Here is an 18,744-nt window from a genome sequence, read left to right as displayed (position 1 = left end):
AAAACAATAAAAAAATAAAAATAAATAGTTGTTAAAATTTTAAAAATCTAACAATATTATCTAAAATAGTAGAATTCGGAACCTTTCATTTGGTTGTAATATAATTCATAATAAATGTAAGAAACTCAATATATAATACTTTTAAGAATTTCGACTAACGATAGAGTGATATTTTTGATACAAATGTATAAATGAGTGATCCATTTGAGTCAGTTTTGTAATCAGTGATTCACTTGATATATTTGGATGCAAGTAAATGACCTATTAGATAATTAACCCTAGTTTTTTTCTAATTAATTAAACATGCACACACATACACACACATACTAATAGTCATTTTTTTATATATAAAATTTTAAAAACCACGAATTTAAAAAAGTCTGGATAAAAACCCGGTTCGGCCCGGATAAAAGTCTAAACGTTTTAAAAAGCTCGCATAAAAATCAATTTTTTATATAAAATTTAAAATATACGATATTTTTGATAAATTTTTGAATATTATATTATACTATTAAAAGTAATTAAGTTATATTAGGTTGGTTTTTCTCCTAACTAAAATGTATTAAACTTATTGCTTAATTAGTTTAATTAGTGGTAACATAATCCGTTAGTTATATTTAAAAAAATGTTGTCAATGGAAATTGAACATGAGTATACTCATTCACATATATATCTTTATACCACTACACTAAATCGTCACTTGTATTTTTTATCATGCATATACTATGTGAGTGTCGTACAATACTGAGATATTCATTTAAGGCCAAACCAATAAATAATGTATATCAAAATTTCCAACTTTATTTACTATGATTTGTCTTGACACGATTTTTGAAAAATATTTAATATTTAGTCCAGATTATCGCACGATTCGGTAAAGCTGCAGACATTCAAACAATTTTTTTTTTCATATTCTACTTTGTTAAAGCAATATATACATTACTATCAAAATTTATGGGCACATGACTTCTTAAATAATGGTGAATAATAAAGAACAAATTTTAAATTCTAATTTATATTTCATACAAAATCAGAAGAAAAATGTTAACTTTTTTCTATAATTTTTTTAGTTAATGTAATTTGGAAAATTTATCGACTTAAACGATTTTCGACAATACTCTATTTACAATAAAATATAAATTATATATTGTTTCATATAATTAAAATTACATATATTTAAAAGTTTATCAATGAAACATGGTACTTCTTGTAATTTTTCATTTGGTACGAAATAATTTATGTTATTATAAAATTATTTTAATATTTGAACTTTAATATATGAATAAAACTTATACCCACACTAAAAATATTATTTGATTCGATCTACTATAAGTTAAAAATGAAAATTGATTAAGTTGATCACATGAATTATCGTACTATTTCTTTCATAATAATATTAAAATATTAGAAATTTAAATGTTAATATTCATGAAAATTTTATTGAATTTAGAAAAGTTTGACACCAGAAAGCCAATATATATGATTTACTGAATTTGTATATGAAAAAAGGTTGAGATTATTCACGAACAAAATGGAGAACGATTAAAATAACGCAATATTAGTCGCTATATTAAAAAAATAATATGTGATTTGATACCAACACTACCCCACACAATGACATATTCTAAAGTACATATTTCATGCGTTAATAATAGATATGTCAATATTTGCTAAATAAATATTCTGACAAAAAGTTTAACAACATTATACTAACACTTCAACATGAGAAATTTGAAATTGGGCTGAGACATCTTCTACTTCAGATGCAATAAATTTTCATCACCTTAGACTTGTATATATTGGAACTACGCAAATTATAATATAAAACAACATATTTAACTCAAAGATCACATATAATAAAATAATTGTAATCATGAAGATCGTCAAATCCTGAAAAAAGAAGGAGAATAAATGTAATGCAATAAACCATCACTTAAATGTCAAAATAATCATTGAGTTTAAACTACATTTGACGCTATTTTTTGTACACTTTAATTAAATTATTAGGTAATATATACTTTACTTTTTAACCGGAAAAAGTTGACATTTCAAAAATTATATATACTATATTTCGATATTACTAGAAAACGGCTCGTGACTCGCACGAGTTATTATGGTAGTTATTATTATTAAATTACAAGTTACGTTTACAAATAATTATATACTTATTATTATTATATTTTAATATAAAACAATTATTTAAGATACAAATGATTATTATTCAAAATATAATTAAAAAAATTCAGATAAAACCCGGTCCGACCGATCCACGACCTAAAATGGGCCTCATATTTTTGAGGAAGCCTGGACTCATCCGGCCCGATTTTTAGAAAAGCTCGGCTTGTTCTTTTCTAAAAAAGTCCGGATAAAATTTGACTCGATAAATTGTTTGTGTACCGCTAAGCTCAACCTCTACACCCAAATAACATATAAATCATAAATTATTTGTTTTAAAATATCCAAACGGGCCCTTATTGTCCAAAGCCAGTCCTTCAAAATTGAAAATTTGAGTTGTTTTGATTTCGTTCACTAATTGTACACTTCTCCATTAATAACACACGAACACAGACCGGAATACTTGTGCTTGTTTTAATCGTAGATTGTGTAACAAGCTCTAGCTCTGAACCAAAACTTAGAGTACTTCAAAATACTCACTCTGTTTTGTATTAGTTGATATTTGATTTTATGACACACATGTTTAGGAGATTTGACCATATAGTTAAAATATTTTTTTTCGAAAAATTATTTTTGTGCATAGAAGTTTTGATCTTATATTTTTATTCAAAAAAAATTCTTAAAAATAATTATTGTAACTATATAATCAACCCCTGCTAAATATGTGTGCCAAAAATCAAACGTCTTATATTTAAAAACAGAGGGATTACGTTCCAAATACTTGGTGGCTCCGCCACAGAATTCATTCGAATGTAATCAATGTCCTAACTGAAGTGTTTTACTATCTGTTTAGCAACCAGCAACTACTACTGAATATAAGTTTTACATAATCAGGGATCACAAGTTGTACTCTATATACTAACACGGACACAAACATCATGATTTTAAACTTTGATATGGTTGAATAATTGGTTATCCACTGTCCAACCAATCGGTTGAACCAAACACTTACCTAATCAAAGTACTACATGCCACTTAATTAGTTTTATTTTGACATGTAATTTACTAGCTACTAGTAGCTAGTACTAACTTCGTAACTTTTTTATTACTGATGAGATTGTTAGGGGTGAAAATGACAAAAATAATCATTTTTTAACAAAATTAACTTATAAAATCATTCAATTTATTGTTTGGATACTTCACTATAATTGGTTATCCCAATTTATATAAGATATTCAATTATTAGTTGGTTATCTTATATACATAATACTCCATTCAAAGTTAAATATCTTATATATATTGACATTTAGATATCCTAAAGATAAAAATTGGCCAAGTTTCAAAAAATTATTATTTTTATTAATTTTATATAAAGAAAATAGGCTAAAACATACCGTTGAATATATAGGTCTTAACAGTTACCAATTTGGAATGAGATAAAGACACCTGAGACACCATGGGCACATTTTATAAGTTAAAAAATATATAATTTTATAAGAGCAAGTCCAATACCTTATGAAATATAGCTATAGTCATTATTATAATATATCATGGAAAATGATTTTTTGTGCTAAAATATACTTACACTTCGATACTAGTTATATTTTACAACTAAATCATTTCATATTTAGCTAACATTTTATTTAACTCATTTATTTTATTTTAAAGTAGACTTCTTTACATTTTATTATTAATTATTTAATTGTGTGGTCATAATCACTATAGCCAATCATTTTAGCAAACATGCTCCTAAAACATTATACTGAAAAAAGCAATTAATTACGCGCAAGTAACAAGGATGACGCGTGGAAGTTTGAGTGAGGGATTAAATTTAGTTGTGTTTGATAATTAAGCAGTTACAGTCGCTATTTAGGAAAGCGTACACAAATTTCTAATGTATAATTAAATTATTAGTCAAGATTAAAACTATATTTAAATATAATAAAGTATTATAATACCAGGTACCTGTCTAAAGCATATATATATATAAAATAATAATTTAGTATTAAAAATAAAAACTTTAAGATAAATTATACAAAATACTATTTTTTTTATTTTTTTATGATTTAACTATATTCTGAAAATATTTGTTAAAACACAATACAATCAAAATCAACTAGATATGCAATTAATTATATTGAGTTTTTTTATTATATTTGAGATTGTATATAATTATAGAAATTCGTCAAACTTATATCTAGTTGCAGAAAACTGTATATTTATGCCAAAAAAACCCAATATTTAAATATAAACCCCTAGCAAAAAAGAAGTGTAAATGTAGTTCATTTGCCGCCCTAATTTGTTGCAATTAAAAAATGAAAAATAAAATATAAAAAAAACTGTGTAAAATACAGACATAGATTGATACATGTGTAAGAGAGCTTTTTAGGATTCTTTCCTGCGGAAGTAGTACTACTTGTAAATACTTGTCCCCATTAGTTTAACTTCTTAGGTTTTTCAAAACATACAGACAAAACATCCTATAGAGACAGATCATTATCACACACATAATCCATATTTACCTATACGTACAAGTCTGTATTTCTATATATTAACACCTCAGAAACTTCTGATCTTGTTTTCCCTGTCGCCTCCTCCTTCTTTCTCCGCCCCCCTCTATTCTTTAAGGTTCTTTCACTTTTCCCCTGTTTTTTGTTTTTTGTAATTTTCATTTTTTATATTGATCTTGTTTTGATTATATTGTAGTGATGGATGTTATTGTTTTTTCTTGAGAGATTAAATTGAATTTTTATTATTATTATTGTTGTTGTTGTTGTAATTTTAAAAGAAGGATAAGAAATGGGGAATAAATTGGGGAGGAGAAAAGAAGTAGTGGATGATAAGTACACAAAGCCACAAGGGTTGTATCCGCACAAAGATGTGGATCATAAGAAGCTTAGAAAGCTTATTCTTGATTCTAAGCTTGCCCCTTGTTATCCCGGTGACGATGATCACACCGCCTTTGATCTCGAGGAATGCCCTATTTGCTTCTTGGTTCGTCTCCCCTATATCTTCCTTGTTCTTTTTTATGCACCTAATTGAGTTGTTTATGCGTAATTTTGACTTGCCTTAGACTTTTGGTTATGTGAAATGTGAAAACCATGTGAGTTTACATCGTCTGGTAGAATATTTTGTTTAATGTGATATGAAATTTGATAGTTTGAGTTCTGATTACTAATTAATTTTACTTGAAATATTACAGTACTATCCAAGTCTTAATCGCTCAAGATGTTGTTCCAAAGGCATATGCACTGGTAATATATATGTATACATATGCAGTATATTTCCTGTGCAGGTTTGGAGTTTCGACCAGTTTTACTGATTTTTTAACTTCTATATTGCACCAGAGTGTTTTCTGCAGATGAAAACTCCCAATTCTACTCGTCCTACACAGTATGTTTTGAATTTTTCCCAGTTTGGTTGACTATCTAATATTTTTCTGTTAACTTAATTTGCATTTAGAGTTTGAAAATTTATAGTTTTTTTCGTAACTATGTAAAAGGTGTCCCTTCTGTAAAACCTCAAACTATGCAGTCGAGTATCGGGGGATGAAGACGAAGGAGGAAAAAGGAATTGAACAAATTGTAAGATTTTGATATCCCCAGTGCAGTTGAATTTCTTGGAATGCCTTTCACTATCAGTGTCCATTAGAAATCATTTTACTTTTTTCATTTAGGAAGAACAACGAGTGATTGAAGCTAATATAAGAATGCGACAACAAGAACTAAAGGATGAAGAGACGAGGATGCAGAAACGCCAGTATGCAAGATCATCAAGCAGAAGCAGATCAGGGGAGATCGAGTATAGCTCAATAACAGGTATTGAAATATATCCTGGTTTAGTTATAATCTGCTATATATGCCTTATTTCTTATATATGCATTTCATTTTGTTGTTGTTCTTACTTGTCTTCTTTCTGATCAATTGTATTTATTATTATATATTTGCTGCTCCTTTATTTTATTTGATTTAATTTTATTTTCTCAGCAGACTCATCAACCATCGTAGAAGGTGAGGGAACAGATTCTCCTCCATACTTATCTGCTGCGCCGTCAATGAGACAGACTTTACCCCATAGGCAGAATAGGTAGGATCTGTTCCATTAAGATCTTTAATCTTTCCATATCAATTACAATACTAATAAAAAGACTACCCCATTGTACTTACCATAAAGTATGTGGGCCCTTTGATTTCCAACCATTTTTTAATTCTAAATATGTATATTTATTTGACTAGAATCTCTTACCATTTTCTTGCTAAGAAGAAATACTTGTGTATTTATGTCGGAAAGACTGACCCTGTGCTTTGAGACCATCTGTTGTCAAATATATCTCACTACCACTATTTGATTGATGGTACTTGTTGAGGAGTTTTGCTGCACCTGTAAAGGCGAAGTAAGTAATAATTACACAGATGAGGAAAATACAAAGGAGAGAAGGGAGTCAAGAAAGAATTAGGCACCAGGTCATTTATGGCATAGAAAGGAAAACGGTGTGTGATCAAAGTATTTAAATTCAGACATTTTGCAGACATATGTTGAGAGATATGGCATATTAGTTTGAAAAGCACTTAATAAAACTTTGCATTAATGTTTATTGGTGGGTCACAATTTCAAAGTGCTTTCTGTCTATGTACTAAGACTCTAGTTCTAGTATCTCTTATGTTAACAGCTATTTTTGTGCTTAATGTGCACTTTGCCAAGGATGATAGACCCTTCTCCTGAGAAACATTTAAAAAAAAAACGGTGTGTAATCAAATTATTCAAATTCAGTCCTTTTGCTGACATATGATGAGAGATATGTCGTAGACTCGTAGTAGTTTGGACAGCATGTAAGAAAACTTTGCATATCTGTTTATATGCGGGTTACACTTTCTTAGTGCTTGTTGTCCATGTTCTGAGAATTTAGTTCTAGTATATCTGATTTTAATGGCTATTTTTGTGCTTAATGTGCATTTTTCCAAGGCTGATAGACCTTCCTCCTGAGAAATTTCAGTTCTGGCCATTAGGTAAGATTGCTGGAAGGAACTAGAAGAGTGGTATCATTGATTATCAACGTTAGTGAGTTGGAAAGATAAATGTAATCTTCATTTGAAATGCAGTAGGAAACGGGAACTTTTGAGGAGTTGATGTTTTTCTAGTATGGCTCAGTATAGCTTGTTTCCTGACCTAGTAGATTATCATTAATCCAATCGAAGTCTTATGACCCATTTTAAATCGCGAGAAGAGTTAGGCACACCAAAGTAGTAGAATCCGATATGCATGGTACTAATCTAGGCTTAATGCATCATATGAAGCATCTCTATTTTTAATGGAAGTGAAACTGCACACATGGTCTGTTGTTTGGTATTCTGTAGAACAGTGATCTATCCGTGGCCGTGATTCCATCATAAGATGGGGCCTGCGGGAGGTGATGTTTGTGGAATATATCAACACATTAATGGTACAAGGATTTGAGGTAGAAAAAATTGAAAATCTAGCATCTCATTATTTAAATGGCTTACCTTGGAGTGAGAGGTCAGTTATTTTGTGATTCATTCTTGTACCTGTGTGGCTATGCATGTGCCTAGCTGTATGAGTTCTAAATGTATGCAAGTCCTATATATAGTGACCCATTGTTGTACCTATGTATGTGCTTACCTGTATGAGTTGTAAATTCATGCGAGCCCGATTCAAGCATGACTGCATAAATCTGTTATACGATCTGCATGTCAATTTTGATCCATGCAAGCACATCACAAAGGTTTTTAATGACGGCATCTAGTTGCCATCTAGCAAAAAAAACTCATATCAAAGACGATGCTATTGAGTCATTATAGACATGGACTAAGGTGCTGTTTAGATCACGGGGTTACAACTTGGTTTATGGGAATGCGAATGAGATTGAGTTTCTAATACACTTTTGGTTTAAAATCTTCTTTTCATTTCCGTTATATGATTTAAATGACCCCTACATGTACATTACATCAACCAAATCAAAGTAAACATACTATGTGTATCCCGCGTATAGACTAAGGCATAGGGGGTGGTGGTTTAAGATGTTATTGTATATTTACAGCCCTATTTCATTGTATTTAATTGTTGTAATTTTGTTTTGTCAACATTTTATTGTGCATTATCACATTCTATTATCGTATAGCCATGTAGGGCACTTAGTTTTGCTTGCACGAATCATATCTTGGTAAATTCTATATGGGTGCTTTTTTGAAAGCGTTGAATTTCTGCTATATGATACCAGGTTGCAAGTTGCAACATATGCCTGAAACAAGAAGTCTATCAGTATCACTGCTGTGAAAAGACTTTGTTGTGAAGTTTAAGATGTGGAAAATAATGTCATCATAATTACTAAATGGAAATGCTCTGATTCTATTGTAGCTTGGTTTAAGTCACCTTCTATGTAAACATCATGCATGTATAATGTGATATAGTATTGACATTCTGAATTCATGAACAGGGAAGATGAATTTGATCTTGATCTTGAGGATATAATGGTCATGGAAGCGATTTGGTTGTCCATTCAGGTTTTACTCTCAACTCTTTTTTTTAATATTCTTTTTCTATTGTAGTGATCTTTTGCTTATGAGTTGATAGCATACCACTTCCCCTAGAAATGAACGACTTGCACTTTTGCATATCAAGTATATAACGCATCACTTTGCATATGCAAGTTTTAAATGCGTATCAGTTTCCATACCCGGTGTATTTTTCCGGCTAAATACCACTAACGTTTGGTGTTAGTTAGCAAGGATATTTTAGTAATTTAAAAGTTGAAAAATCCAAACATTCTGAGATGCCTTCCTCTTTTCTAATTTTAGTCTAATGTTATCTCCGGCTTCAATCTCACCGGAACACTAGTGGTACCAAGCCTATTTTGATATGAAGTATCTCTTTATCATTTCGATCAAGAAACAACTAAATCAATGAGTCTTTATGCAATACCACATTTCTAGAAGAGAACTTCGGTGCTGACAATAGCCATATATAGGGCTCTGAAGGACAAGTTATTAAAAAAAAGTAATGAATTTATGCTTGTGATGGAAGGTATAGTACCAAACTATCCTTAACAATCAACACCGTTAGTATGATTTGGAGGGAAAAACACTCTGGGGATGGAACCTGCAACAAATTTGAAATTTGCATATGCAAATTGATGCATTTTATACTTGATATACAGATGTGAAATTCGTTCAATTCTATGGGACGAGTAATGCAATTACCTATTGCTTTTACTTCTAGTTTTAGATTAGGTATTGTAGAGATTTTATATAATATATAGTATTTTTAAATCCAATCGTCGTCTTTAGAAGTTCAGATCACAGTGTTTTTGCTTATTTCTGCAATACTTGTGGAATATGAAACACAAGATTTAGATGTTAAATTGTGATTCTGCTCTAGTCCTTTTCCACGCTAATGATCTTGAAGTGTCTCATTATTGGTAGTGGATGTATCACTATCTTAATATTGATTAGCACAGATTTTCACTTTATTATGTTTTGAAGTTTTTATTTCGTACTGATCTTTGTTAGCAAATTTCACACAATGATGCTAACAGGAGAATGGCAGGCATAGCAATTCAGCCTCTGAGGATATTGCTCCAGTAGAACAATTCATATCAGAGAATCAATATGCCTCTGCTTCTATGGTAGCACCAGTTGAAACAGCAACATCTTCCTCATCCCCGTCGGGTGGTCTAGCTTGTGCAATTGCTGCTTTAGCAGAGCGTCAGCAAGGAAGTGGAGATTCCTCCAGTAACTACGATGGAAACACTCTGACATTTGATACGGTTCCTGTATGCAGCAGCTTTGTGAATATAAATGAGTCAGTGCATGACCAGCATTTCACATCGAGCTCCATCCAAGTGACACCTGATAGGGAAGAATGGAGGACTGGAGTTGGACCCAGTTATGCAGGGCATGATGTAGCTGACGAGATGGTTGGAAATGGTGACTCATTTCCAGAACATGATGAGAATGAAAGTGGTTCTCAAACTTCGGCGGCGGCCATTGTTCCTGAGAGCTTCGAGGAGCAGATGATGCTGGCTATGGCAGTATCGTTAGCTGAGGCTAGGGCCTGCACTAGTTCCCCTAGTGTTGCGTGGCAGTAGTAGGTCTTAGATAGAAAGAATGGTGGATTTTTCTGTCCACTGACCACACACTTTCCGTCCCCCCCACCCAATATACAGATTTGTGTAATCATGTACTAGAAAGGTATTCATTCCAAGTAAATATAAAAATTTCTGGTTGAGGGAAGACCCCAGAACCCGTTATACAGCTGCTAGTTCTAGACTCCGCTATGACTGTTATCGAAACCACTCTCGATGCAGACTTTTGACCGCAAATTGTGGGGATGAGTTTAAAATTTTAATTTATAAGGTTCGCAAACAGACTACAAGTGTCTTCTTTTTTCTTGGTTTTTTCCCCATGTTGTCAGAGTCTGAGTAAATTTCAGGTGAAAGAGGTTAGTATCTTCTGTAATTTTATTTGTATCTTTTGAAAATAGTACTGCGCTTAACAGGAATCCGCTTGAAATTATGGATTCTCTCGTGGCCGGCCTTTAAGAATTACGATAGTGAATTGGTGATCATCCTTATGTCCTATCATTGGTAGATCACAAGCTTTACAAGGGTCCTCGTTTGGATTTTGCTTGATATCTAAAATGGAGTCGATTCCAGAACATGCATCCAAGTCCAAGTCAACTTCTGACATAATATTCACTGGAAGTCCATAAATGTTACATTTTCGTAGTCTTTAGTTTAGCAAAGCAAAATGCTACTTCCTCCTTCCCTCCCTTTATATTTTGAATTAATAGAACTTTAACAGAAATTTATGTATATTATATAATTAAAATTATTTTAAAATAATATATTATTCAATACTACAATTAATCTACCTTGTTATGTAATTTTCAACTTTTTAAAATAATAAAATAAATAAATTTTAATTTTTGGTCAAAAATTGATGAATTTGAGTACTCAAAAGTCGAACATAAAATTTAAGCAAGCTATAATTATAAATAATCCTTTAAATGCTTGTTTTCACAAATTCCGTGATGCGGGTTGTAGTTTGAGTTTCTGATCGTGTAGTTCAAACTACCCCACTGCATTTTTATAAAATAATATTTATATTTATTATATAATATATATTATTAATATTCCATCTTATGTTTTATATTCTTATTAGAATTTTTTTATTCGATTATCAAATTATATATTTGATGATTATATTGTACTAGCACATTTACAGCAATAACTATTATTTTATAAATATATAAATTATTATTGAATACATGATTTCGTTCAACAATATTAAGTCATGGTATATCTCATACTTGTTCTTTTAACTTTTTTAAAAATTTACTCTATTTGTCTTATTCGTTAATGTTATAGTTAGTTTAAAAGTTAATAAAATTTATCTTAAATATGAATATTTTAATTATGAAATTTTATACAAATTTTAATGAATAATAATATAATATTTTTTTAAAATAATTTAAACCGCTCAAGCTGCACCGCATTTTCGTGATATAATTTGCGTTGTTTAAGATCTACGCGGTGTGGTTGAAATTTGAAAATTTAGCAAAATCGCACACAAAATTTGATTTGCGGTTTTTATTCAAACCGCATCAAACACCCCTACTCTACTCCTTCCCTCAAGTGAGGTTTGTTTTTACAAAATTCTAGAATAGTAATTCTATATATCTAAGAATCGAAAAAAATGTTTTTAAAATGACACTTGTCATTTTTTATTCACGGAATTTATACTAATATGTGGGGTTCATTTTATTTATGAGAAAAAATCCAATAGCATAACGACGACTCATTATTTGAAGAAGCGATTTTTAGGACTAGCATTTATCTACCTGAAATGAGGTACTTCCTCTATTTCAAAATAAAAGTCGCTTAGGACATATTTTTTAAGTTGTAAAAAATATATTTTCGTATATCTTTTTTCAAATTTCCTTTTATGAATGAAATTATAGTTGTTAAATTTAAATTTAAAAAAGCAAAATTTGAAGAAAATGTACAAAAACATAATTTTAAGCCCGTTAAAAAGTCAAAGCTACTCTAATTTTAACATAAGATAAAAGCATAAGTTAGGAAAATTGACCAGTCCATGTAATTTGAGGAAGCAGGCTGACCCTGTTTCTGTGTGGCTACATACTTCACTGAGTTGGCCTATAACAAAAAAGACTTAACAATATCATGAATTTCTGAGGAAAGAAATTAAAATTCAATTTGCATGTGAAAAGGGAAATCTCATATGAATAATTGACACAGTATTAATTGCGTTGCGGTCTGGGAAATAAATAAGAATTGAAAGCTGAATGTGATGGAGGAGGAGCAATAAGGTTGTTAGATGCAGTAGGTGAAGATACCGTTTAAATTTGGCTAGGCATCAATCACATGCAGATGTATCTTTCCATTTATTATCCCCGCTAGCAAGTGATGATGGTATTGAATTTTTTAGGTGAACTTTTGAATAGTATGGGTCACAACTTTCATCTGCCTCATGGATCTTGAAGAGGTAAATATTAGCGAGGCAGAAGAGGGAATTTAAATGTTTCGCGAGAAAATTTATGAGGCGGGAGTTTGAAGACTATCACAAGATTATTATGTTGTGCTTTAGTCTTCACTCAAGAAATTATGATGTGAGCTGAAATTTCAGGAGAAGCATGTGTCTGAGTAGCGTGATAACTGATAACAGTTGTGTAAGTTTAATGGGATAAATTTAAACAATGGCAATGAAGTCTGGAAAACAGGCAGTGATGCCTCTTGCTTACACTTTTGGAACCTCTGAACTTTTTTGCTGCCCAAGGACAAGAATTCCACACTATCAATTTCTCCCGTCCTTATCTCCATTTAGAGCGATGATCACACGTTTGCTGTAGCATATCAAGTGTTAATTATCCTTAGAGTATTAGATTCTAGAGATCCTTTATTTTCCGTGTTAAAGTATGTTAAAACAATATTACCATATACCCGGACCCTCTGTACAATGCTAATACCTCTTTTTTGAAGAAACTAAATGCTACATTTCTTCATTGGCTTTTGATATAATAATTTTAAAAATCATGAAAATTTACTCCCTTTTAGTTGACCACACAAAAAATTGCGCATATTAAGAAAATGTTAATTAAATAAATTTTCGGATGAATATCCCTAATAAATATCTACAAAATTAAGAATCTATTTAAATGTTACTCCGAAAGAGTCAAACCTTGAAAACAATAGCTACATAAATATTTTTTGAAAAATTATCTCAAATTTCAAATTCCCATTTTGCATATAATTCTCGTTTGAGACCCTCCGTAAATGTCAAATACAAAAACCAGAAATTAACCTATAGAACATAGAATAGATAATCACACATTTCTCCACCCCACCTCTCCACCTCCTCCTTGAATTCAAGCTTCTCCGTGCTCCCAAGAAAATCTATTAATGAGAAGAGATCTCTACTCCATAACATTAGCTCAAACTGAATCTGCCTTGTAGAAAACAAGTTCAAGGTGAGATCATTGCTCTATTTTTCTCAAAACCATCTCTTATATTGCTATATTTTTCACTTCACTTGTGAGATCATTATCATCACTGCTTCTTCCTTCTTATATAACTTCAACTATTAACATTTCAATAATGTTGCTGTATCATAAAATATTAGTATTGATGTTATTGTGTAACATACTACATTGGGAGAAAGAAACAACTTTGATTTCTGATATATTCAAGAATATATCATGTTAAGGAAAAATCTGGGAAGAAAATTACAATATTGTACTAGTTTTTGATGAATGCCTAATTGCCTTGCACATCTTCTAAAATGTAGTGGTATGTTACTGGACAAGTACGCACATAGATGATAGATTTACAATAAAGTAGATAAAAAACACTTTTATACTGCGACAGAACAGCATGCGCATGCTTCAGTTTGGACCTTTTTTGGTTGTCTCTGCATATCTCTGTCTATGACTCTTGGCCTTTAGCACTTTAATCTTGTAAACTTGGTAAATTTGAAATAATAGTCTGTGATTAAAATTAGTTTCGGCAATTCGGCATAACATTTTCTCGCTCCTTAATCTGAGAGAAATTGTAACTCCACTGCTCCAGTAATGTTCTTGGACATTCTCTATATTTTTACATTTTCGAGTCTACGTTTAAACATAACATTCTTTTAGTTTGGCAGATCTCAGAGTTCCCATTCATTTTGCAGATCAAATGCCAAGATTAAGGTTAGAGATTTTTTCCCATCTAAGTTAATCTTCCAGTGGATTATCTGTTCTGCTAGTCGTTTGAGCATGCATGATACGGGATGATTCTTCCATGTACTTATTTATCATGTTCATATAATATTCAGCTCAATTTATATCTGTTTTTGCTAATCAGCTTCTTAACAATGTACCTGGATGTGAATGGCTAAAATTGATTTTTCATATACCAGAGGTTCAGAACTGACTCAAAGGAGTCCGAACTTGGGAGATAACAGAGGTTCATCTCAACTGAGGAAATCCAACTCTGACTTAGATCCATCTCATCGGAGTACTGTCAGTGACAGGAGTTCAAAGTTAAGAGGTGGTCGATCTCCTCGAGGTTCTCAGTCTGATCCTGTTAATCAAAGAAGATTTGGACCTCGTATTGCAGGTTTAGAAACTCAACTGCAGCAAGCACAAGAGGAGCTCAAGAATCTGAAAGAGCAGTTAACTTCTGCTAAGGCAGAAAAGGATCAGGCTCAACAGGAACTGGAAAATAAAGCCACCGAGTCGGTTATTCCAGAGGCTGACGAACTTCTTGAAGAACATTCTCCTCCAAGTGAAATTGAAGAATCCAATGAAACAGATGCTAACGCAAATGAAAATGATAATGCTTATCAGCAAGAAACTGATGTTTTCGAAGTTCCAGTAGAAAAGTCAGGTGGGGAACCTAAGCCTGGAATCAGCCAACTAACTGAAGAAAATGAACTGAATGTCGAGCTTAACTTATCAAACATATCGGCAGCCATTCCTGAACCAGGGAAACAAATAGCTAATGAGTTGGCTTCAAAGAATGATGAGATAAGTTTATTAATAGCCAAAATAGGAGATAAGGAAATTGAACTAGACACTGTTTCCCAAGAAAATGAAAAGCTAAAAACTCAGTTGCATGAGGCAACTTTGGAGATATCATCAGCTCGAGTCAAGGAAGACGAACTAATATTGAGGTCGAGACAACTAGAAGAAGAACTTAAAACAGCGCAAGAGAAAATTGTTTATTCCAATGAGTTGCTTGAAAATGTGGAAGGAGCAAAGGAGGCACTGGAAATAGAAATGACAAAGCTCAGAGTGCAAACAGAGCAATGGAGAAAAGCAGCAGATGCTGCTGCATTAGTATTAGCAGGGGATGCAGAGATGAATGCTAGAGGTATATCCACAAGATTTGAATCCATGGATAAGCACTACTGCAGTGCGTTCGAGCCTCCACTTGGCGGATATGCTGGCTTTGTGGATTCGCAAGGATTAGATGATGACTCTGATGATGGTTATGGAAGTGGGAAGAAAAAAAGTTCAGGTATTAGAAAGTTTGGAGACCTGTGGAAGAAGAAGAGCCAAAAGTGAGAATGATCATAGTCACCTAATGAAAAGCTCGTTCACGGTATTATCTCCTCAGCAAGAAAGTGAAACTCATTTTTACAAGTTCTAGTCACCTTATGTTTTCAACCATTAATAACTGATGTATATGAAGAATTGTCCTGATTTCTATTGATCTAATTCATTTTGAAAGTTTGTCTCTTGCTCAAAATAAATATGTTTCGTGAATCACAATTTACAACTTTTACCTTTTGGCATTGTATTCTGATTAGCGCGACTAATTTTATAAATATACATCCATAAATGGACCGATGCATAATACAATTATACAATGTTAAATTACAAACTCTCCAAGGATCTCAAGGCATTACTATAGAGACTAAATTGGGTCATACATCTTCATTAATTAATATGCAACCTCTATCCTACTATGTGTATTGTGGCCTCGGCCCTCGAGTGTTCCTGTTGTGCTCTATTGTTGAACATCTTCATCCATAATGTTGGCATAACAATTGTAGTGCATTGATTTTCTTGGGATGTTGCCCTTCATTCTCATAGGGTGTTCTGATCTTCCTTCTTGTTGTCCGCTCTTACTGGCTGGCTTATAGAAACATTTACGGTCGAGGATTTGAAGGACTTCCCACAATCAAGTGTCTTTACATTTCCAGGACTGTCTGCAAATCTTACAATTGTTATTTCTTAACATTTCATACTGATTTCCCAGTATTCCATAGTACCTGACAAGCAACATTGACTCTGAGTGAAATTTATCAAACATTGACTGAGTTATATTCATCAAATTCGTGTACATGCATGTTATACCCAAAAATTGGTATAAACAATATTCAGATTAAGATTAATAAAATGAGCAGAATCAAAGTAGAAGCGCCTGAAATCTAGGAAAAAAATAAGATTGACTTTCCATAAATAGAAGGCGCGCCCAAAGATTGCGCCCTCAAACATGGTAGAGAAGGCGCGCCCAATTATCGAAAAGGAGGAGAGAAATTTCTTAATTGAAACCTGTTCTGTGGTGAGCCTTAGGGCGCGCCTTGGGCAAGGAAGGCTCCTTGGACGGATTGCTTGGACATGATTGCTTTGACAGACCTACGCTTTGGCCTAGACAGAATTAGAGCGAGCCCTAACGATGAATAATTTAGGGCGCCCTATGATGTAGAATGATATAGGAAGAGATCAACGGCTGATGACACAGGGCGGCGCCAACATACAGGAATGTAAGGGCGCGCCCTTAACTTCTACTTGACATATAAATACAACTTTGATATGCTACTTGGATGGATTCTCTGGAAGATTCAAGGAAGATGGAGAATGTTATTACTAACCTATTTGATGCAGGTACTCTATTGAAGAACTCCTTCCTGTAGCATATCTACAGGAAAAGCGGTGTCTGTGGTTAGAGACCTCCAGGGGTATGCCTGGACTGAAGGCCTCCTCCTGTAGTCAATGGGTGTCCTCATTGGGGATGTGGGGTGAAATCTGGTGTGTGCTTTGGGAGCTCTGTCTCTGTAGTCAACGGGTGTTCTCGTTGGGAGACTTTGGAGTATCCTGCACTTTGCACCCAAAAGCTTGGGATCACTTGTCCTGTAATTTGGTAGGGGCTCCTTATCGGGGGACAAGGATGCGTTCAACATTTGGGGTGAACCACGGCTATACCTGCGTCCACGGACTAGAGAAACAGCTTGGTAGCGGAGGGTTATCCTTGGCCAGGGAGATGCCTCGTCCGTGAAGTCTCGAAGCCGCGGACGAGCCTTGGGCCTTTGTGGTTGGGCCTCATCGGCGGACATTCCTAAAGCTAGTAGAAGACGGTTTCCAGTGGGTTTCCCATTGGGCCTCGGGATAAGAAATCTAAGCCCATTAGGTTTCTTGTTCCCCAAGAACTACGTGGGCTTGATCCCCTATAAATAGGGGTACGTAGGCACATTGTAAGGGGTCAGAAGCGAGAGCGCAAATGAGCCACCACTAACCCTAAGCAATCTCAGCCCCCAATAATCACCACCACCAAACACTGTTCATCTTTTCCGACGACTACTGTTCATCGGGTCCACCAGTTACTGTTCACGTTTTCAACGAAGAATCGCCATCACAGATCTTGTTTCCGGCTACTAACCTCGAGTTTTGTTGTTCCCAAATTCCTCCGTCAACAAATTGGCGCTAGAAGGAGGGGCTAATCAAGATCTACATCTGGGAGGAAGGATGTCTCAATATCATGATGGAAGTTTTTATGATGGAAGTTCTGAAGAAGATTATGATCATGGCTATGAATATGAACCCTACGTTCCGCCAATGACTGATCGTCCCACGCCGGACGTTGGAGGACAGCCGCCTGTGCTCATCAGCAACGCCGACTTGTTGGAACGACTGTATCGCATGGGCGATGCTTTGAATGGTTTCGATTCAAGGTTGAGCACTGTGGAACGGCGCAAGGCCAGGAGGGGTCTTCGCCACAACCGAGCGACGCATGCACCTGGAAAAGCACCCATGACTGATGGGGATGTCTCAGCCGGCCATGGCCGCACTGAAGGAAGGCGTGTGCCGATAACCCCGCGATGCCTGGACTATTCTAATGACACGTCCCCAATCATCGAGCTAGTGGAAGAAGATGCTGATGGACGGGAAATTCTGCGGACAGACACCCGGGGAGCCACCCATCTGCACCGGTTTGGACGTAGTCTCGAGGAACGCCGACAGGCGGAGTCGATGCCGGATAACCAGTAACGGGGCTTCGCAGCTTTGAAAGATCGCTTGGGGATTCGTTTGGGCGATGATGATTTGAGAATGGTGTTACTTGAATGGCAGAAAGAAGCTGATCGTGGAGATGTGACGCCCCATGATCCAATGCGTGTGCCCCTGAATTCCCAGGAAAATCGGGAGCGGCACCGCGATCCAACGCGTGTGCCCCTGAATTCCCAGGAAAATCGGGAGCGGCACCGCGATCATGAGAGAGCTCCTCCCCGCAGATCGCTGGATCGATATGGGCGTGGGTATGGGAACGATCGTTGGAGAAGGCCTCAATGGAGAGGAAGAGGTGAAGGCCGAGGATAGATATTTAGAGGGATA

General features: G+C 34.1%; 2 protein-coding genes across 6 annotated transcripts; both read left to right on the top strand.

Moving 5' to 3' along the window:
- The first annotated feature begins 4,530 nt into the window (after positions 1 to 4,530).
- Positions 4,531 to 10,361, top strand: LOC141713385 (E3 ubiquitin-protein ligase DA2L-like). Of its 2 annotated transcripts, none has more exons than XM_074516777.1 (9): positions 4,531 to 4,743; positions 4,904 to 5,109; positions 5,318 to 5,369; positions 5,463 to 5,508; positions 5,618 to 5,699; positions 5,792 to 5,933; positions 6,105 to 6,201; positions 8,567 to 8,633; positions 9,665 to 10,361. In XM_074516777.1, exons 2-9 carry the CDS (start codon positions 4,915 to 4,917, stop codon positions 10,214 to 10,216), a joined length of 1,233 nt encoding a protein of 410 aa, XP_074372878.1. In that variant the 5' UTR covers positions 4,531 to 4,743; positions 4,904 to 4,914; the 3' UTR covers positions 10,217 to 10,361. The 2 variants fall into 2 exon arrangements, with proteins under 2 accessions (XP_074372878.1, XP_074372876.1); XM_074516775.1 differs by having other exon boundaries at positions 4,532 to 4,743; positions 6,102 to 6,201.
- Positions 10,362 to 13,405: 3,044 nt separating this feature from the next.
- On the top strand, positions 13,406 to 15,921 carry LOC141713383 (interactor of constitutive active ROPs 1-like). Of its 4 annotated transcripts, none has more exons than XM_074516771.1 (3): positions 13,406 to 13,617; positions 14,319 to 14,430; positions 14,547 to 15,921. In XM_074516771.1, the coding sequence occupies exons 2-3, from the start codon at positions 14,408 to 14,410 to the stop codon at positions 15,694 to 15,696; spliced, it is 1,173 nt and encodes a 390-aa protein (XP_074372872.1). In that variant the 5' UTR covers positions 13,406 to 13,617; positions 14,319 to 14,407; the 3' UTR covers positions 15,697 to 15,921. The 4 variants fall into 4 exon arrangements, with proteins under 4 accessions (XP_074372872.1, XP_074372875.1, XP_074372874.1 ...); XM_074516774.1 differs by having other exon boundaries at positions 13,407 to 13,617; positions 14,319 to 14,337; XM_074516773.1 differs by having other exon boundaries at positions 13,407 to 13,617; positions 14,292 to 14,337.
- The last annotated feature ends 2,823 nt before the right edge of the window (positions 15,922 to 18,744 follow it).

This window comes from Apium graveolens, chromosome 3, assembly GCF_009905375.1.
Source record: "Apium graveolens cultivar Ventura chromosome 3, ASM990537v1, whole genome shotgun sequence".
Classification (NCBI taxonomy): domain Eukaryota; kingdom Viridiplantae; phylum Streptophyta; class Magnoliopsida; order Apiales; family Apiaceae; genus Apium; species Apium graveolens.
The sequence above is the reverse complement of the archived record's forward strand: the minus strand, read 5'-3'. Positions and strand labels throughout refer to the sequence as shown.